This window comes from Macrobrachium rosenbergii, chromosome 10, assembly GCF_040412425.1.
Source record: "Macrobrachium rosenbergii isolate ZJJX-2024 chromosome 10, ASM4041242v1, whole genome shotgun sequence".
NCBI lineage: Eukaryota > Metazoa > Arthropoda > Malacostraca > Decapoda > Palaemonidae > Macrobrachium > Macrobrachium rosenbergii.
The window spans coordinates 7,444,350-7,466,450 of NC_089750.1; the positions used below are offsets into that span (position 1 = coordinate 7,444,350).

Here is a 22,101-nt window from a genome sequence, read left to right on the forward strand (position 1 = left end):
ATTAATTGCGTTTCATAGTGTAATGTTTCTTGAGGATGTCCACACTCTTTGAAAACTGGTCTTAGGTCCCAGAAACCGTAGACACTGCCCAAAACACTGTTAGAAGCATATGTAAGACCTTGATCTAATATAGTTCCAGAAGTGTAAGTATGTCACTTAAACTGTCAGCCCATTCTTATGTCCACCTATATCACCTGTAAAATTAAACATGGAACACAAGTCAGAGTGCTATCTCACAACAGCCTGATAAGTGTATTTTTGTACATCAGGCATACGTTTGTTGTTCTTTATCTACCATGGTGTGCACTTCTGTACTGCTACCATTGCTGAATTGAATAGATTATTATGAATTTTTTATAAGAATGTTAAAACTGTGTAACTTATTCGTACATTAGTAAGCTGTGTAAGTGGTAGAAAACCCTTATAATTTTCATTCTGGATAGCCTGACGTGTATGGTAACTAATCAAATGGAAACAAAATATGACAAAATTCTGAATCTTTCCATGTAGAGCAACACTGGCAGTGCCAATGCTTATTAACGAAACTGTCAAAAAAGATAAAGAACTGAAGTCAACAACTCTAACAATCAAGTACCCTCACAACTATGATAAATTTCTAAAAAAAAAAAAAATTAAAAATCACAAATGACAAAGTTCTCAGGCCAAGAGACTCAGGCCTAACACCCATGCCATTCAGACAATTGCAGTACAGAAAACAAAATTAGGGTTGTAATATACTGTAAATGCATACCAGTACTGTACAAATGTATAAAAGAGAACACACTTGCACAAATCTTGACTCAGAAATAAGTAAAGTCTTTTTTTCAAGAAAAATTCCATCACTCAGACTAAAGGTTTGATAGAAAGAAGAAAGTATGGTAAGTCTGATCATTCTTTATTTTCTAAATTTCCCACATTACAAGGCTACAGACTTTCTATACCTGACAATACCACTCCCTACATATTACATTTTAATACCAACGATTCAAACTTTGAATTACTGTATACACATCTCTACATAAAAATGATTATATCTTGAAATTTAAGGAAATTTATGATACGCCCCCTTAAATCGCTTGCTGGCAAAATCACAACATACAGTATTACCCTTAAATGTAACGCTTGTCATACCTGACATGCTACCTTTCTAATCTCAATTGAAAAGATTTTTTTTATTGATTACAGTACTGACTACTGCAAAACCGTAATAAATGAAACAATGAGTAAGAATGAAAGAATCATATAGAGTTCTGTAAGTTTACTCAACAACTTCAATCAATAATTTTGCTTTACAATTCTATAGTGCAAAAAGAGAGTTCAAATTTTATTAAGGCAAAACAAATAATTGCAAGCATATACTGCTATTACATAAAAACAACATATAAAGGCATTAAAAAGAAAGAAGAGATTTAAATTACCTGGGGTCGCTGACAGTCCTCAAATCAGACACATCTTTAGTGTAACCATGAATAAAACTTTTGCTGTACAGCAATCAGCCATCTTTCACTTATCTGCCCTCAAAGATCCAAAGGGATGGTAGAAAGGGGGAAAAGCAGATATGGGCAACCTCCTACTCCCATGTCTATGCTAGACTACCCCCAAGCTTGCAATTTATTATAATGTATTTAGCCTACCCAATGCACTTAAATTTATGAAACAATAAAAGAAACAAAAACAATTAACAGCATTTCGTTTATCTAAACTTGTTAAATGTCTCTGAAAAAATTTCATAGGCCAGGCTAGACTACACTAACGTAGGAGGTTTCATATCCTAGCTAGGCTTAACTGAGTTGAAGAGGAATTCTAGGCGAGTATTTTAAATTTAATCTACAGTAATAAGCTAGTGTAAAAATCAATAAAATAAGAACAGCATTTAACAATTCACAGTTTAGTTTACCTTAAATTGGTGGATGTCTTTGCCAAGCATTTTGAAGAATTGTGAACTGAGGGAATGGGAAGGTGAATCTGCACACTTACACTCTTGATTAAAATGTAAAATACAATGTGTCTTTTCTTTTACTGATTAATTTTAGTTAGGGACACAAACACTAAATATTAGGTATTGTAGTCATGAGAACCAACAGCATAAGACTGCAGCAGAAGCACAAGGCATCTGGATTAAGCCAATCAACCACCATCAGCACAGAGCTCACATGATTCAGCAGAAGTCATAGGAATAGTTCTGCTCACACTCCATAAGCATTCAATGTTCATGTCAGCCAAACATGATTTGCTCTTAAATGCACTTTGTGGTTTCATACATTCATTGGCTTACCCTTTCACACTGAAACTGAAGTCAAGGGCATGATGCAGATAGGGGAACACTGATAAATGTGGTAATACTATACTTTGAAAAGTCAAAATTGTTTTAACTAAAATGAAAAGGTAGATGACTTGATTTACTTTTTAAGACCAATCGTAAAGAATGGGCAACAATAAAAGGTTTTCTGCTTTACCTTAAAATAACATTTAAAAATCTAGCAACACCTAACACAGTTGTTGTTAGCATTTCTGACTTTCAACTGCTTTTCTCTGGTGATACTGATACTCATAAGGATTTTAACTATTTTTTAAAAATTCCAATAAATGTATTACTCATGTGTAAGTTCCTCAGTATACCTTCAAAAAATATATTAATTTTTAAGTTTTCAAATCAGCTTAGGTCATCAAGGATATAACACATGCATGAGATGTTTTCTATTATTTTAATGGGGAAATAAAGTTCTAAGTATTCTATTGCATCTTGTTATTTTCCTAAAAAAAAATTCAATTAGGACTGTCCGACACCCTTGGTAATGACTCAACATGAAACTAACAAGAAAAGAACCCCCTATTTACTATGAACAATGGCATTAGGAAGAAAGTTCACCCGAAACTAAATATATTAATATGGCAGTCTACCTGTATGTAAGAACTACTAAAATATATGACTTTCTATATAAATCACAAACAAATGAATTGAGCAAATGTACTTAATGGCCCTGTATACATCACTCACATTAACAGTCATTACACTGTATGTATCTTTCATCTATTTGCTTGGCAACTTCCTATACTGGTAATAAAATTTACACATTGTATGCTAAACAACCATACCATTTACTGCTGTCACTATTTTCTTGGCTAACTGAGAGTTTCCTAAACTTAGTCTAGCTTTTCTTCTAAACCAATAATCATAAGAGTAATTACTGTATAATGAAAATTCACATCAGACCAAACTTCACTAAAATTTAAAGTACTGTACTGTGTGTATACATACAAAAAAATGGACGAACACACGCAAGCGTTCTTTTTTGTGATTGACATGTTTAAGAAATTCCTAAAAAACTATATGCATTTAAAAATACAAGTTTATCATTATCAGAAATAAATCATTTGATCAAGATACCACACATCAAAAATATTGCAGTTGAAACCATACAAACTTCACTGAGAAAAGCACAATATACAATGTACCACATAAGCAAACACTCTGGTTTTCATTTTCTGATACCCACTTCAAATTTTTAACATGTTCCCATAAAAATTCATTATATGGTAAGGCACTTACAACATCAACTACTTTCTCCCTAATTTTATTGATTTCACTACTAGGGTATGCAAAAGGTACAGATATCGAGAATTGCCTGTTTGAGGGCAAAGCAATGAGTTCAATTTCCTGCAAATGGCAGTGGGAAACCTAATATACAAGCTCAGTTACTAGACATTTTTTGAAGAGTAACAAATGCTCTTGACCTTCATTACTTTTAGTAACCTATAGTTTTGCAGAGAATTCCTTAACTTTCACCAATAACAGATTACTTGAACATGACTAGCACATATGTCACACGGATGCTAACCTACCCTTACATGCAATACAAGAACCTTTTTTCAAAGAGGGAAGTATTAGAAATACAGTTCTCTTCTTTAATCGTGGCAGTTTTCTCATCATAAAATCATTTCAAACTGGTAACAATGATACTGGAATAAACCTATCACATAACCTACCCTGTCTGATTGGTCACTTAAAAGTTGAAACATATTATTGTACCCTCCTTTACAATTTAATGATTGAAGTGATTTGTTTGCAGGAACATATCAAAATGGGTATGGGTGATTATATATGTAAGGTATATTTTCTATGCCATCATTCACGTGAGACTGTAATCAAGGTAACAGAGTGCATTTCAACTTCTAACTGACCACGTACAAAAGACTAGGTTCGTTGTTATAAAATCATCAACAAGTGTATAATTAAGAGTAACAAACCATCCAAAAACCAAAGTAAAAAAAAGGCATGAAATAGTGACTGTGGTTATAACCACATTTCACTAAATCGTAAACAATAAATTGTATTTTAGCACTCTCTCATAAACAATAGCAATCTTTTACTACTCTTCACTGCCCACTAGTAATTTAAATCACAATACAAGAAATCCAACCGTAAAACTAAGTAATCGTTCATAAACATGGGCGCTTCCTAGGTCAGAAACACTACCCTTAGGAACTAAGTATTCAAATGTAGCTCAGTAAAAATTTCTACATATTATTCTAGACGTGAATTCCCCAAAAAGGTGATAAAAGTTCAGAGAGAAAACTGTAAAAAATCAACTTCAAAATGCAAATAACCTACTACAAATGGCCTGCAAAATTATACCTACTACACAAAGTGGAAAAAGAAAAATCATGCTAACAATGTATGGCTTGGCTAGAAATTCAAAACCAGATAATATACCAAGGACTCTATGGCATGAAACCAAAGTATCCAATGCAATTAAAATACAATCACAGTATTAAGTAGTTTAAGCTGACCATAAGTAAGAAATTTTCTATACCTTTGGCAAGTGTAAGTATTCAAAATTTCAATTAGAGAATGCAAAAAAAGCCCCTTACCTATTAAACCTGTTTGTATCAAAATGGTATATGGAATGCATAAGCAAGTATTATTAGTATCATATTTATAATATGCATTAACTCTCATAACAAAAAGAAATTGATTTCACATGCAATCAAATGTATGAAAAATATAAATAGTATTACAAAATATTCATTATGAACATCAAACTAGAAAGTTAGCATTCCAAAATGAGAGAATTTAAAACCCATCAGATATTTTAAAAACGACACCATCACCTAAAACAATTTAGGAAAATAGCACAAAACACTGTTCTTCACACTGTGAGTAAACATATACTGTATACTGTAATAAAATACGCACATTACTACATGCATATCATAGCAGGAGGTTACTACAGTACTTATCTCCCTCAATAATTCCTATTTATCAAAATACACATTTCTATTAAATATACATCTGATATAAATTATAAATCACTAACTCTTTATGTATGACAAAAAAGGTAATACAGTACTGTACTATTTTTAATATCCATAGACACAACACTATTCTAAAGATTTCCCACTGTTTACCTAAATCTTGCAGCTATTATCAATATCTCAAGTATTTAGAAATACATCTATCTGCTCTCTATTCATATTCTAAATATACTGATACTCCAATATCCCTTCATAAGTTTACATGAATATAATTCATACATATACAGGTAGTCCCTGAGATGCGACGGTCTCGACTTAAGCCTATCCAATCTTACAATACTTTTAAAAAATATTCATAAAAAATTCGTCTCTGGCTTAAGGTGAAAATCTGAAGTTAAGGCGATGTTAGGCTGGGTACTAGTTTCTGAGCTCCCTTGTGTAAATGAATAAGTGTTGCCATCCTTCCAGTGCGTGAGCCAACCTCATGTAAATGAATAAGTGTTGCCATCCTTTCAGTGTGTGAGCCAACCACATGATTAAAAATAAGGCTTTCGTCACTTTTTTTTTTTCATTTCTATAAATTTTTTAAGTTAACATCTGACTTAAGCTGCCGCCTCAGGAACAGATCCCTGTCATAACTTGGGGACTGCCTGTACTGTACTGTAATAAATATAACCAAACAGTGTACTGTATACATATATGTGAAAACATAAAACCCCTCCTTCCATTAAATCCTTCATAAAATCTTAATTTTCATGTAAATGAAGAGATCTCAATTCAATTTTGTTACTTTGGTAATAATCTGCTCAGATCCATGAAAATACAAGTAGGAAATGGCAGCTAGTTTCAAATTACTATATATTCATACAAAGTATTGCACATACTTACGTGACAGTTGTACCCACAATGATGAACACTTTAGTTACAATACTTTCAATGAACTGAGGTATTGTTGCTCTAAGTGTAAATACAGTATATAACAAAATTTCAATTAAATACAAATACAAATTTGTTTATATTTCTTCTTTATATTAGCAAAGCTCTATTTATAGTCATCAGAGCTTGAGAGACTGATGGTGAAACTGATTTAACTATACACTGTTGCAGTGTTTGTAAAACTGCGGTGGTGTTGGAAGACAACACAAATAGATCTGAAATGTATCCCATGAAAGAAAGTACCCTCCAAATAAGATACTTGCACCTCATAACTTCAAAAGATACAGGAAACTTGAATTTAACCTGCTGTCCATGGACACCAATCAACAAATATATCAGCTCTTCACATTCACCTCGGCAAGCTTAAAAGCAGTTGTGAAAGGAATGTAGGTAGGTCACTAAATTTATATATATTACAATACAGTATCTCCTCAACTAATTACTCTAGCACCTAGCTCTGATTTTACTATAAATATCCATAAACTACAAGGTATGTTGATTACATCTTCTGGCCACTTCCAAATAAGCAGTTCACTCACTCTTACCACCGCTGTCATTATGATTTTTACATTTATACTAATTAGAAAGAGCAATAAAGTTTTCATAAAAAAATAAGGGGATAAAATCCCTGAAGCCATCCATGATTATAAAAAGGTATGTATGTAGTCTACTTCAAATGCTAAAATGTTAAGTACTTTTTTTCTCAAAAATATTAACTAAGTACATTAAAGCAAGTTCTAGGCCTAGCAAACATGAACACTTTAGAAATAAAAATCCCACAAAATTTTAAAAAAATACTGTACCACTTTAAAACTTTATATCACCATTCAAGCTTTACCATACCATATTTTAAGAATTCTTAATGGCACACAGAACAAGAATCATCCAACAGCACCCAGAAGCTGAAGCCAACATAGTAAAATATCAGGGAATAACAAACCTGTATTTCAGCATTGTTGGAATGTTCAATTTGATTGTCCTACATATCAAACAAGAAAATACACCTTTATCATTTAGGACTACACTGCCTATAGGAAACATTTTGAATATGGTAGTTGTCCAGACAACTGTAAGTTACACTTGCAGAACTAGTCCAGCTGCAGATATGTTGTCACCACCGCTCGCTGTGTGACGCACTGCTGTACAAACAAGTACTGGTGCAATGCATATCTGCAGAGAAAAATGTGATTTTTAAAAACTAATTTTTTCAAACTAACTCATTGATTATAATTAGCACATTTCAACTGCCATAAAGTCCCTCTTAAAAGGAAAATGGAAAGTCAGCCACCCATACTGCATGTCAATGGGAAGAACCTTGGCTATTAAGCTGCAAACAATGTCATTTTTCATATGATCCATGAGCTGCAAAAAATTAGGGCTGGGAGAAGGATGCTCACAATACAAGCAGCTAATGGTTATGTATGAAAAAACTAATTCTGTTTTTAAAAAATCATATATGTTTCACTAACAAACAAATTATTTAGAATCAAAATGAATATCAATATATGTAAGAAGGATTGAGTCCAAAACAGACATGGACCCACCTGTGAGCTCCTTGGACAGCTTTTAACCTCTGAGATTTTGATGACTATAGTCATCACTGTGAAATATGGCATTTTTATAATAAAATAAATTTTATATATACTTACCAAGCAATTATATAGCTATAGTTCCCACTTTAACAACAGCTTAGATTCAAAATTTCGTGGGTAGCGCTTCGATATAGTTTGTGTAGGTGATCAGCCCATCCCACTAACAGAACACTGGAATGACCTAGTAAACAATTCTCATTCGTTTTATGCCTTATGTCCATCAGAGGGGAGGAGGGTTGGCTCTGATTCTGTAATTACTTGGTAAGTATAGATAAAACTTTATTTTGTTATAAAAATGTCATTTTTATATAAGTAACTTACCAAGCAATTACATAGCTGAATCCCACACTGACAGGAGGTGGGATACATGGATATAGTATTTTACTCCAAAAACATTAAGTCATGTAATGAATTTGAAATAGAAAAGTTGCTAGCATTAAATACAAACTTGTCGTTCCTTATTAGTTACGAGAGCCTGCAGTATAAAACTGCAACTGCTTGACACTCAACTTAACCTGTAATGGCATGGTGATAGAGCCAAGGGTCGCCTCTACTTAAGTGAGTAGTAGTGGTATTAAAGTAGTTTAATCAGACCACTGAGCTGACTTTCAGCTCTTATAGGGCTGGCTCGAAGGATTAGGATAAAATACCACATAAGGGTCAGGTAGCGAAGGAGTACTCCGATGGCAACCAAAGCATCAGTGGAAGTTGTGCAGCTAAGGAGTTATTCAATAGCTAGCAAAACTTTAATGGGTGTCCTTGCCCTGGACGCAGTACCAACATAAAAACAACAAGATACACTGTCACCTACACTGAAATAACACCACAACCCATCCACTGAGAGTGGTGGGTGATCCAGGTACTTTGTACCTCCTGGCTCCTAAAAAACTCTACACCTCACCAGAAGGTGAAGAGACAGTAGGAGAAAATCTTATGCTTCCTCTTGCCATACCATGCCAGTCACTATCCTCTGGTACTGCAGAATTTACACACTACTTAGCTGGCGCCAGTCTGGAGTTGGCGCCAGGCGAGCTGTGGAAGCTCATGGATTGGTACAAATATTGCTGGTGCCAGACTGTAGCTGGCACCAAGCGAGCTGGACACCAGCCGAGCTGCTGGGAGATCATGAAAGCCTTAAGCTCTAAAGTTGGCACCAGATTGTACCTGGTGCCAGGCAAGCTGAGCACCAGGGGAGCCCTAAGCTCTGGGCGCTGGGGCCAGACTTGTAGCTGGCTGTCAGGCAAGCTAGCAGCTCGAGGCTCTGGAAGCTCTAAAGCTCGCGACAGACTGTAGCTAGCGCCCAAAGAACTGGGTGCCAGCAGAGCTAGAAGTTCAGATTTTACTTCTTAAGATAGTGAGATGTGAAGGACAATTATACTTCCAGTAGGTCGATGCAGAATGGAAGTAATGGCCATGTGTGCCTGTGAGATGTGAAGGACAATTATACTTCTAGTAGGCTGATGCTAAATGGAAGTAAGGGGCATATGTGCCTGAAAGCTGAAAGCTAAAGAAGTAGAGGCTGCTCAGATAACCTTAGCTTTCACTAAAAGAAGGCAAAGTTGTTCTTCTGAATCTGAGTGTTTCAGAAATTCTCTTAAGGATGAAGGACAATGCTATCTTAATCCAAGGGAGAGAGGTTCTTGACCAAACATCAAAGGACAAGAAAGCCCTCTAGATTATCAAGTCCTGTTCAGGTAAATACCTAAAAAAATTCCAATTGGACAGAGAGTTCACTCTTTTCCCTCAGAGTTGGTGAGAGCTCCTAGGTGCTTGGAGCATGCGCTGGCGCCAGGTTGTAGCTGGTGTCAGGCGAGCTGGACACCAGGCAAGTTAGGAATTTGGGAGCTGGCCAGAGCTCCTGGAAGCCAAGGATGTCCATTAAGCTCTAAAGGAGAAAGAACGGATCCAGGTCTTGGATGGATCCTCATTCGTCTAAAATCAAAGAAAAAACGAGGATAAAGCATCTCTTGCTTCCTAGCTGGGTGTGAAAAAGGCTTGCGAGGTCTTTGAGAAGAAGATGAAAGATCCAGGTCTCTGTGCTTAACCAGAGATAAGCATAGATTGGTACCTCTTCAGGGAAAGTGAGATCTCAGAAACAAAAAGGCAATCTGCAGCAGGGTTGGAGGTGTCTAAAAAGAAGACGAAGAGTCTGAGACACCAGCTTTGGAAGATGACCACTAAGTCTGGGAGACAAGGGAAGAGGGTGACTTCTGAATCTTGTAATAGCCTCTGCAACACGTCTTGAAGACTCTTCGAAAGACAATCCTATGGACAGTCCAGTGCCTGTCTGGGCAAGAGCGGACCCCTGTAGTAGTATCCCTGAAACTAGGTTGTCAGAGAAGACATAGGTTTGGAGAAAGATCTTGAAGAGTCCACCAGTAACTGGAAACTGAGCCTGAGACTGTTTAGCGCTTCCTCAACCATGTAAAAGGTTCCTTGAAAAGGCAAACAGGTCCAAGGTTGGCTTGCTTCATACAATAAAGAGATTCTGGCAACTGAGGGGATCAAAAGGCTATGATGGGAAGGACAAGCTTCTGACAGCCCAGTACATCCTTCAACTCTTAGTCCCTGAATAAACCAAATGACTAGAAGACTTGATTGATTTGTCAACAGAAGAAGAACTCTGCTGATTGGTCGATAGGAAACGCTGGATCCAGCTTCCCTGCTTAGTAGAGCTAGGGTCGACAGTACTAGGGCCATAAGAGAAACACTTTAGCTCTCCCTGCTTAGATAGATGTGTTAGGACTGAGGTCTAATCCAAACACACTACCATACAGCTAGGGTCGAGCAGTACTAGGGCCATAAGAGAAACACTTTAGCTCTCCAAAGTATACGTGAGGTTCCATTCTTCTTGAGAACCAAGTCTTAGACATCTTCCTGGTTCTTCAGAAGGGCTCCTTTGACCTAGATCTCAGGTGCTGAGAAGAAGACTACAACTAAGCTCAGCAGAAGAAGGAATTCCCTTGCACAAGTCATGTTCAGGTAGCCACCACTGGAAATCCGACTAAAGAAGCCTGGTGTCCGACTGTGTTTCCGTCCTGGTGAAGGTTACTGTCAACAGCCTCCGAGCAAGGGGCTCGGAGGCTCTTGAAGTCAGTCGACATGTAAAGACTGAAGTAATGCCCAGACAAAAGGGGAAGTCAAATGCAGGAAGAGCTAGTAATCGGGAGGTCAAAGCAAAGACTCCCAATTGGCAAGCCCTGTCCCAAAAGGCGGAACTAAATCTCTGGGGTTTGGACGGGGATCTGGAAGAGTGCTCCCTGCATATCCAAGCTCCCATCCAATCACCCTGGAGAATGGATGAAAGAACTATCTGGATTGTCTCCCGCTTGACCTTCATCTACTGTCCAAGAGAGAGAAATGAACTGTGGACACACAAACATGAGCGCGGACACTGGGCACTCAGACACATATGGACGCTCGAAACTGGGCTCTCAGAAATTGGGAGCTTGGAACTCAGACACTCGGAACCTGGGAGCTCAGAAGTTGGGAGCTCAGAACTCAGGAGCTCGGAACTTGGGAGTTCGGAACTCAAGAGTTCAGAACTCAGGAGCTCAGAACTTGGGCGCTCGGAACTTGGAACCTGGGAGCTTGGAACTTGGGAACTAGGAATTTGGGCGCTCAGAAGTTGGGAGCTCGGAATTTGGGCGCTCGGAAGTTGGGAGTTTGGAGGAACTGGACTTGGGTGCTCGGAACTTGGGCGCTCTCTGATTCTGTCCAGATTCGGAGAGCAATGACGACAACCAATGACGCAACAAAACTGGGAAAAATATCTTTACAATGGCTGAGGTAAATCTCAAAAACGCCATTGGCGTCACTAGTCTACACTCTGGTCCATAACTAACCACACTGGGATCCCAAAAGCGTCAATGGAGCCTCTTGTCCACACTGGAATCCTAATCTTGTTCACACTGGGATCCGTAAACCGAAAAAAACATCATGGCGTCACTACGGCCAAGGTAAGCCGTCTTCATGGACGCCTTTTCAATGGCTGTCAGTCAAGACCTGCAGACAACAGGCTTGACTGAGGGGTAACTATCCGGGGCAAAACCCTTTCAGACTCACATGGACCAACAGTATGCCTCTTCCCAGGTTTGCAGGGGAGTTTGACAGGGACTGGATTTATGAAATCCGATAGGGCTGGATAGTTACCTCCTCCACTACACATCCAACAAGATGCCTTTCCAATGGCTGTCTGCCGATACCTGGGACCACAACAGGCTCAACTGAGGGGGCAACAACCCGTGTGAAACCCCCTGACCTTCCTTGGACTTCCAGTTTGGCTCCTCCCAGGTTTGCAGGGAAGTTTGGCAGGGACCTTCTGTCTAGGAGCATCGGGGGACGAGTAGTCACCTCCTCCACTGCACTACACTTCACTATAACAAGGTTAACATCTGTTAACCAAGAATGGCAAAGGTATGGAAAGGGAAGCAAGGGAACCAGGTGTGGGAGCATGTGGTAGGATGGCTAGTAGGAGAGAATTGGCACCAGGGCACTAGCGCTGGCACCAAGCGCATGAGAGAGGGTGCTGTGGGTGAAGCTGGCGCCCGAGATCGGTGCCAGCAAGGTTCGTAGCTTGAGCTGGTTCTCGGCTGTCGAGAACATCAACTCATAGCCGCCAACAAAAACCCCAATTCTCTCCTTATTACTTTCTGCCTAACACTTGAGTTCTGCAAAGGAAGGTGTGACAGTTTTGTCAAAATTTATTTACCGGAGGCTTCCAGGAAGCAGGGGTCTGGTAAATAAATCATAATTGTAAAAGTTGCAGGCTTAATGAAATGGCAAAATACCCAAGAACTAATTTCAAGGCAGTTATCAGTGGCTTGCGCAAAGCATATGGCTGATAAACAAATCATAAATTGCCAAAATTATGGCCTAATGAAAGATAGTAATGCAATGTTGTAACAGTTCATGAATTGCAAAGGCTAATGCCTAATGAAATGGCATAACATATGCTGATTACTTCATAATGGAATGCCATAACATCCGAGAATTACTTTCAAGGCAAAACTATTATCTGCAGCTCGCTAGTATATTAAGGCTGCAAAACAATTCATAAATTGCAAAGGTTATGGTCTAATGAAAATCAAGCATGCACCAATTATTTTATAATGGAGTGTCATAACACTAGAGAATTACCTTTAAAAACAAAACTATTATCAGCAGCTCGGTAGTAGTTTATAGCTGGAAAACAATTCATAAATTGCCAAAGTTATGGCCTAACCGGTAAACAAACCAGCAATGCGAATGGCATTGTTTACCAGCTGGTGGCTTGATGATGACTGAATCAACGTAAAACAAAATAAGAAAAAACTCATCCTGAAAGATTTCAGCTTGAAGGCTACAATATAAGCATTCCAATGCCTGATTTAAAGATTCCTCCATCAGAATCCGGTAAAATAACTGGAAAATAACGAAAAAAGCTACGGCCAGACCGGGTGTTGTCACCACAGACGGCAGGAAACGAATGGGAACTTTTGCTAGGTCGTTCCAATATTCCGTTAGCGGGACAGGCTGATCACTTACACAAACTATATTAAAGCGCTATCCATGAAATTTTGAATCTAAACTACCATTAAAGTGGAAACTATAGCTGTGTAATTACTTGGTAAGTTACTTATATAAAAATATTTTTTTAATAAAAACACCAAAAATCATAAAAAAATTTGAATATGGCATGTGTAGATGCTTGTTGTTGTCACAGAAAATGATATACATACTGTATATTATGATTTACAGCAAATTTTGTTTAAAAAAGGACATAAACTGTTAGTAAGCTTGCCACTCAAGTATATTTTACATTCTGTGAATGCCCTTTGTGGTATCATACTTGGTGCAAATAATGATGAACTTAACATTATTAGAAATGCAATTTATCATACTTCATTTTGTAAACAGAAATAGGATATCTCTTTTCTCCGATTTATTGTGAGTTGTTTTAATAAAATTAAAAATATTTTCATTTTGACTAACTTTTACTCATGATATCAATGTTTGTTTTTAATTACTTGGAATTTATAAACATACAGTATAGTGATTATGATCAACTCTAACTTTAAAATGACACCAAATTCATTACAGTATCATAAAGTATACAGTAATGCTGCTCAGAGGGATTAAAGAGAATTATTGCTAAGCATTTTAGCTCATTCACTGAGTGGTGAGTGTTCTAGCACAGACAGATTTTGACCCCACTCCAAAACCTCAAAGGGTTAAACATCATAACCTGTGTCAATCAAAGACATGCTGGGAGTTATGTTCTAAGACAGAAACCAAAGATATGCAAGAGTAACTATACTGCATCCCACAGGCCCCCGAAAAAAGCGAATGCTTTAAAATATGGTAATGGAGCAGTTTTATCACAAAAAGTGCATTTATTCCATAGTGCCAGTGAAAATACCACGAATGGGGTGCTCCCAAAAGATATGCAACTGTAACATAAGAAGTATACTTACCCATAAAGAAGAAGAAGAAAAAGAATGTAACTGAGAAATATATCTTAATGCTGACTGTCATTTACAATGGACAGAACTATCAATTTCAAATTCATCATTAGTAATACTGTACTGAAAAAGTGTGCAACTCTCCTTGATATCATAAAGGGTTTACATAGGCCTGAGAAGCCTTAATTAAGTTCACATGGAGGTTTAGTAAGACTTCGTCAAACCAACAAAAAATCCTATCTCAGGGATTCTATGGCCTTCACTTTTGAAGAGAAGCCACAGCATCCTCATTTCTAATGAATCACTTAGTTCAAGTTCACACAGTTTAAAGACCTGAGTAGAGGCGTATAACCTCTGATGACTGACACTGACAACTTTTTTGGCATTGACTGAAGTAAAAAAATTAATACCTATTCACTGCAAAGCATTAAATGGTGAACAACTTAACCAAAACTCTCTCATTAATCCTCACCAATAAAAGTAAATACAGTAAGCAGTTAATACAGCAAAGAGTAGAGGAACAGAAAAACTTGCTCCATTAAACTAACACCTACTATGAAACCTGATCGTAAAACATTATCAAAGCTAACTTTAAGAAAATACTAACTGGGCTATGATTTACTGTCTACCAAGTACAATACTTCTCTACACCTAAACCATCAAATATATGCAAGGAACTCAACTGAAATAAACCAAAAACTAGACTTCACACATAACAGCACTAGAAGCTCACCTTCAACCCTCTTAGGAACTACAAGAATATTCCATTAACCATCTTAGTGCATGAGCAAAATACACAATTCAGTTACAAAGGATGAATGAAAAAATGAACAATGAATAAAGTAAATTCTCAAAAAAGTTGAAAAAACTGGGGACTTCAAGGGCAATAAACATACACAGGAAAAAGAATATTTACAATAAGGATCAGCCTATGCATGTGCAGAATTGCCAGCTTATTGCCACTTAATTTTAAGAGGAACTGAAGTGTTTAAGAAAAATATTTGTGAAAAAATGTATATAAGATTCATTGACTGAATTCTCAATAACCTAAACGTATGGTAGCTAATTCAGTGTATACAGTACTTGATATTAACAACTCTGCATAACATATAAAGTAAATATTTTGACTGTCACTTCAATAGTAGCTACCCCAATTCAAAAGATTCCTTTTCATTTCAAAGTCTCTTTCAGTATTTAAAAATGCTCAGAAAAGTAACAGTTTTGATAAAGTGTTCTTTACAACTATGTGATTATCATAATCAAGAAGAATAAAATATTAATCTTTATAATTGAAAGCTAAAATGCATTACATTAGTACTATTGAGAAAAGTGTTCCAATGTGCCAAGTTTGACAAACATTTTTACAGGCAGTCCCCAGCTAACGGTGGGCTCAGTTAACAGTGATCCGGTTTTATGGGGCTTGTCTAGCGACGAAAAAAATTGTGCCGAAAATTGCTGAATTTTCGCCGATAACCCTGAAAATCGCTGAAAGCGCCAAAAATTGCCAATTTTCGGTTAGCAGCGACGGTTATTTTCAGAAACGCCGATAACCGGGGACTGGCTGTGGATAAATGATGAAATAATGGAGATACATCTTTACTGAAAACGAGAAAATTACAAATACAGTAGAGATAATGGCCGATAACCGCTATAAAAGAAATCGGTATATCAGGGCATGAATGTGTGTTTTAGCTATAAAATAAGCCCATCTGTTAAACTACTGTAAAATGCTTATAAATTTTGCTGAAAATAGTTCAAACAAAATATACCAAAAATCGCCAGTTTTCAGTTATTTCAAGCAAAAATACGAAACCGGTTATCAAAGTCATCTTACACTCCACAAACAGTACCCTGAAACACTTATAAACAATGATTTGGTAATTTTAAAACTGCCTGTAGTCAAAAAAACATTGTATAATAAATGATGAAATAATGGAGAATATCATCTTTACTGAAAACGATTTCCCACCGGAAAAATTACAAATACAGTAGCTCACCAAGATAATGGATTAAAGCGAAAGCAATGTAAATTAACCCTTTAACTGAAGCCCTATTTACAAAAACGCCTACACCGCTACGGAAAAAAGTTTTTTCAAAAAATACTTAGTTTTTAAGATTAAGAATTTTTCTCGATTTTTTTGTCATTACATCGTGGAAATGAAAAATATATACATGAATGCGTGTTTTGCTATAATTTTTTTAGTTGTATATGAGTAAATTTATACAACACAGAGAAAATATTATCACAAAATGATGCATGAATTCGTAAACGCTGGACGAAAAAAAAAAATGTTTTTTTCAAAAATCCATAAATCGAAAACTAGAGACTTCCTGTTTGTTGTAAAATGCTTATAACTGCCTATTTTAACAGTTCACTGCCTAATTTAATAGTTCAAACAAAAATATACCATAAATTATCATACTATAACAATTTAATATTTCAAGCAAAAATACACCAAACCATCATCTTACAACACCGAAAGTCATCTTACACTGCCCTCCTACAACTGTTACTCTTAAGTATATACACCCCTAAAACACTTATAACAATGATTTAGTAATTTTAAAATATTAATATTAATGTAAACACAGCAAAATATCTATATTGTATAATACAAATTAAATAAATGTCTTACAGAAGTGTGACAACTAATTTTTTTTTCAGAAATTACCATAAATCGAAATATTATGCTAGAGACTTCCAGTTTGTTGCAAAAAATAGTTGATTTTTAGAATGTAAAGTTTTAGCTTATATTCCGTTTTTGACCATTTCTCGAGTTTTGCTATAAAGCGTATTTTATGAAAATATTTATATACACACAACAGTGCCTGTAAAGAAAGGTAAATGACTTATTATTAATACTAATATAAACTGCAGGACAGTAAAAAGCTTTAAGGAAAAAAGTTTTTTCAAAATATAATTTTTAAAGTTGTAAATGATTGCAATAAGAGTTTTAGCTTAAACGTTTTTTGAATAAAGAAACAGTTTATAACAATATTTCAAATTTTACCAACTAGCTGTACAATAAACTTTATGTAAAATATAGAACAGTGCAAAAATTAAAATAATAAATAAAAATGAATCGAAATTAGCCAATTTGTTGCAAAATGAAGGTACATGATTGAATATTACTAGAATGTCCGTTGTTGGTGGAACACCCTTAAATCAATAGGTGTATTTCCATTTTGTACCGATATATCCGGAACTAACATGGAAAATATACGAGTAAAATAATAAATAAAATGATGGCCTTAGCTTGATCTGAGGTGAAAATACCATGGTCTGTTATCTTAGTGAGCTACTGCATGTTTAATTGCTGAGCAGAACTGGAAAAACCACATGCTAAAAATTGAAATGGATAATGGTGATTTGCAAGACACAAAACATTAAGAGAACACTCTTCTTTGAAGTGTTTAGTTTATTTCTAGCTCCAACCCACTGAATACCTTTATGAGCACAGCAAATATGAAGGAATGTGGATAATAGTGATTTAGTATACCAAATACCTCTACAAGTAGCAACCACCTAAAATTTACCTGAGTAATACAGAGAACTCAATACTGAGCTATAAACATGTAAAAATTCAGTAAAGGTATAGAAAATATTGTGAATAACACAAACAATTCCTAAGAAGACAGACAATATTAGTATGAATGCTCTTTCCATGAAGAGGTACCAATGAAGACAACATATAATCACCAGGAATTCTGACTGTGAGCTTCACTGAGAACACCAGTTACAAAACAATTTAAATTTATTATTGGTCTGCTAGTCTAGGTAAGGTGGAAAAAAGGCATGCTGTGATTTGTACTGTATGCACAACATAAAATTAAACATCCTGCTTCTAAACAATTTTAACAAAAAAATCCAAACCTCACTTCTCAATTTTGAGAACTACAGTACATTGTAAATATATTTCAAAGACAACTCAATTTTATGCCTCTTAACACATGCAATTTTACTTGAAATTGTATCTCTCTTATTTTACGTGAAACTGTATCTCTCTTAACACACGCAACTTGATGTGAGATATATCTCTCTTAATATATGCAACTTAATGTGAAATTGTATCTCTACTAACACATGCAACTTCACATGAAATGTATCTCTCCCTAACAAAGAAGTGCAGTGACATCTAGAATAAGTCTGAATGATATCCTTTCTACTGTGCAGAGTTAAGACAACAACATGAGCAAGACAGGCACACAGGCACACAGACACAAAGACATGACAATCTGAAGGGAAGCTACCATATGTCCCCCAACTTTGCTGGTAGGTGAGCCTGGGGACTTACGAGCATGAAACATTTTAATATTAACTAAATTCTAATCAATAAGAATTATATTGGTTGCTGGCATAGTGGTTAGTGTCTTGGCATACCACTCAGATGTCATGAGTTCGCACCTACCACAGAGCAATGAAAAATCACTGGCTCTGTATCATGATCAGTTACTGCCATGGTGTGGGGTCTGTGGTGGGAGGCTGAAACTAACATACTCTTTGGAAGCTTGAATTTCAAGTCAATGGCCCCATGGGCTTGTTCCATATGAATAGGTTTCACCTACTGAATAAAATAAAAATAAAATACTATTATATGAAACAAATATCCACTTACAAACCTGAGCATATTCACACATGCAACTTACCTCTATTTTCCCTCCATCTTCATTCCAACAAGACACAGGATGTTGGGAATCAAACATGATTCTTCCTGCACCTGCTGCTTCAGACAGTGTAAAGCCATCATCCATGAGCATCTTAGCATTTTCAATGCTAATCTTCAAACCATAAGAAAACAGGAAAGGAAAAAATAATTATTTTGAAAATCTGTACAGTACTATGAGAAATTTAGAGCATTCTTAATATAACCCAAAATCACAAAACATAAATTTTATTTTTAGAGAATAAGAATAAAGTCAATGATGCCTGATAAAAATAAAAATAACTGTATAGCAACTATTGGACCTCACACATGAGGCACAAATGCAAGAGTAGCACACTGGGATACACATTCCATAATGTAATAACAAATACATCCATTTGGGAGGTTGGGAAGCAAAGGCTTCTATACAGATGTAAGATTATTATAAAAATTTAATGTGTTCATATGTAAATACAATTTTACAAATTAAAACTTTTTCATACAAATCCATTATTCATAAATAACTTTACTTCCATGCAACAAATTTCCAGTCATATAAACTTCTCAGCTTATTTAAGTTTAAGACCCCAGTGCATATGCATAGATCACCCACCAAGAAGTCTCCATTGGTTGCCATTTCTCTGTCACTTATTTGTGTTCAACAGAATTCCAAGCAGCTCTTCCAGAGCTTAGGCTTTTTTTTTTTAATATTATGCATCTGAGCCATTCATCATTCAATCATGCTCTTAAAGCTTACTCTTGATGATGATAGTGGTTTGTAGTGTTTTGTGAGATTTTGGAGTGTTTGCCCCTCTGTGCATTCTGGGAAAACTCATTTAAATATTCATATTCTGGGTAATTTTCAGTAACTAAATTGTGCTACTGCACATCTGTTTTTCCTAGCCTAAGTCTGCATTAATGATTACAGTATTATTTTTTTAGTTTTTTCCTATGTGAACTGTGTCAATTCTCCATTACTGATTCTTGTCTGTGTGGGAACCTTCAGTTAATATGACAAATTTAAAAATTAATTTGTATTTTTCATAGCTAACAAACCTGCAGTCTTAACATTAGGATGCCTCTTTCACCCTCCTTCCAAAGCCATCGGCCATACCACGTTGAAAGCACTGCTTCTTGTCCAATCAGCGAAGTTAAGCAACGTTGGGACTTGCTGAGAACACCAGATGCTGTTGGCATCTAACTTTAAACAACCCTCATCTTCAAAAGGTATACCATCTCCTGCAAAAGTTTTATGGCCGAGTAGGTCTTATGCTCCGATCATGACGAATCCAGCACAAGTAATAGATAAAGATCTCTGCGAACAGGAGTGCGAAGATTTAGAAAACTAAGAACTTTTCTCTACCTATTTTGAAGTTATTAAATTCATTTGTGAATTTAATAATTTATCGAAGACGACAGCAACTCCTTCCTTGATTGTGCCTATGGGTTAGAATCCTTGTTTGGTCCTAAAAAGGATTCGAAGACTTCATTTAAACTGCCATGATTAAATCATGCAGATCAGTTCTAAACCATGTTAATACCTTGATATCAGTTAACTATGGCTCAGCATAAATGTGTAGGGGTAGCAGAAAATGCTTGTGGGCCCTTTATCTCCTCACCAGAGAGAGAGAGAGAGAGAGAGAGAGAGAGAGAGAGAGAGAGAGAGAGAGAGAGAGAGAGAGAGAGAGAGAGAGAGAGAGAGAGAGAGAGTGTGTTAATTAGACTGGAGACCAATATTTTCTTTATACCTAAAGAAAGGCTTACAAACACTGTGTAGCAAAAACCTCTATAGAGGTCTAGAAGAATTTCTCCTCACTAGCAATTACATTCTAATATCTTTGGATAAGGTTTCTGCATCCATGATGCCTCCCCCTCAATCTAAGACCTCTTCGGCTAGGAAGCACAAGATCTGGTCCATCGTGTTTTTTCCCATTAAAAACTTGCCTATTTGGAGCAACACCCACTCTCCAGGGGATTATGATGTCCCCCCTGGAGGAAGTTTTCCTTCTACTTCTGGTTTTTCTCCTGCACTTGTGCCTTAGACTGTTGTGCCCTCATAGTTTTACAGCTGGCCAAACAGCAGTGCAATGTATTTACTGCCTCAAAGGTAGTAAATACATATCACATAAGCCTTACTTGAGACTACTACAGTCATTACATGTGACAACAAATCAGCCATGTCTGCAAGAAAAGTACATATAACCTTCCATGATAATTCGACAATCCCTAGAATAGTCATCTTTTCCACAATCGCCCTAAAATGAAAGGTATGCCATGGGCTATTCAGAAAAATTGGTATTACAGGGCAAATTTCTTGGCTTTAACTTTTTGCATTTTATCAATAACTTGAGCATGATTGTTACCTTACGCTGAGTTGATGATATAAAAAATGATGGAGAAACACAATAAAATAATACAATCACAGAAACTCAAAAAGTAAGAGGAGTATAAAAAAGTTGTGATAAACTGATATTTTGACAATATCAGTTTGGCTTCACATCAGGAAAGTAAAAACTGAAACAATCTTTCTACTGAGGCAACTACAGACTATATAAATTGTCAGCAAACACAGAATTTGCAAGAGAAAAGTAAAACCAGCAAACACTATACATATAACAAGCAAAGGAAGTTTGTGCTGATACATCTGAGTAGTTGCAAGCTCACGCACAGGACATAACAGGCAAAAAAATTAGGATATACATGAAAAAGAAGTTGGAGCCCAAGAGGCAGGCAGAGAGGACTAAGAGGAAGATTTTAGGAAAAGGAATCAAAACCTCCACACAACAGATTAAAGAAAGAAAATGTTTGGAATAACAAAGTGGATTGGAATGATATTCAAAGACATTATACAATGAATTTAAGAAGTAAAAATGATGAGAGAGGAATAATGTAACAACAGAGACAATACTTTAAAAACCAAGAAAATGAAGACAATGAATCAGAACTGGAAGCTGCTGACATGACAAATAAACCCACAGGGATGTGACAACTGAAAAAGACTGACTAAGCCCTGGGAAGTTGAAAATTACATGAGCTCAAGGACCATCAGGAATAACAACTAATCTGCTCAACGCAGCTGGAGAAGATGCTACAGGTCTGGTAACTGGAATACAAAAACATTCTTAAGGAAAAAGAGGGGTGAAAACAATAGGAAAAGAGTATTAAGCAATATACAAAAAAAAAATATGCACTGCAAAATGAAAAAAGCCTGAAGAATAAGATTGGAAGAAC

The 22,101-nt window shown here is 36.2% G+C and overlaps 1 protein-coding gene across 2 annotated transcripts in view; it reads right to left on the minus strand.

Moving 5' to 3' along the window:
* Positions 1-874: 874 nt before the first annotated feature.
* Positions 875-22,101, minus strand: part of LOC136842466 (ADP-dependent glucokinase) — a 53,832-nt gene continuing 32,605 nt past the window's right edge. For both annotated transcript variants that reach the window (XM_067109839.1, XM_067109840.1), the window contains exons 9-10: positions 18,875-19,006; positions 875-7,362 (exon numbers count right to left, since the gene is read on the minus strand). In XM_067109839.1, coding sequence (XP_066965940.1) covers positions 7,267-7,362; positions 18,875-19,006 — 228 coding nt within the window. In that variant the 3' untranslated portion in view covers positions 875-7,266. The remainder of the gene's footprint in view (positions 7,363-18,874; positions 19,007-22,101) is intronic.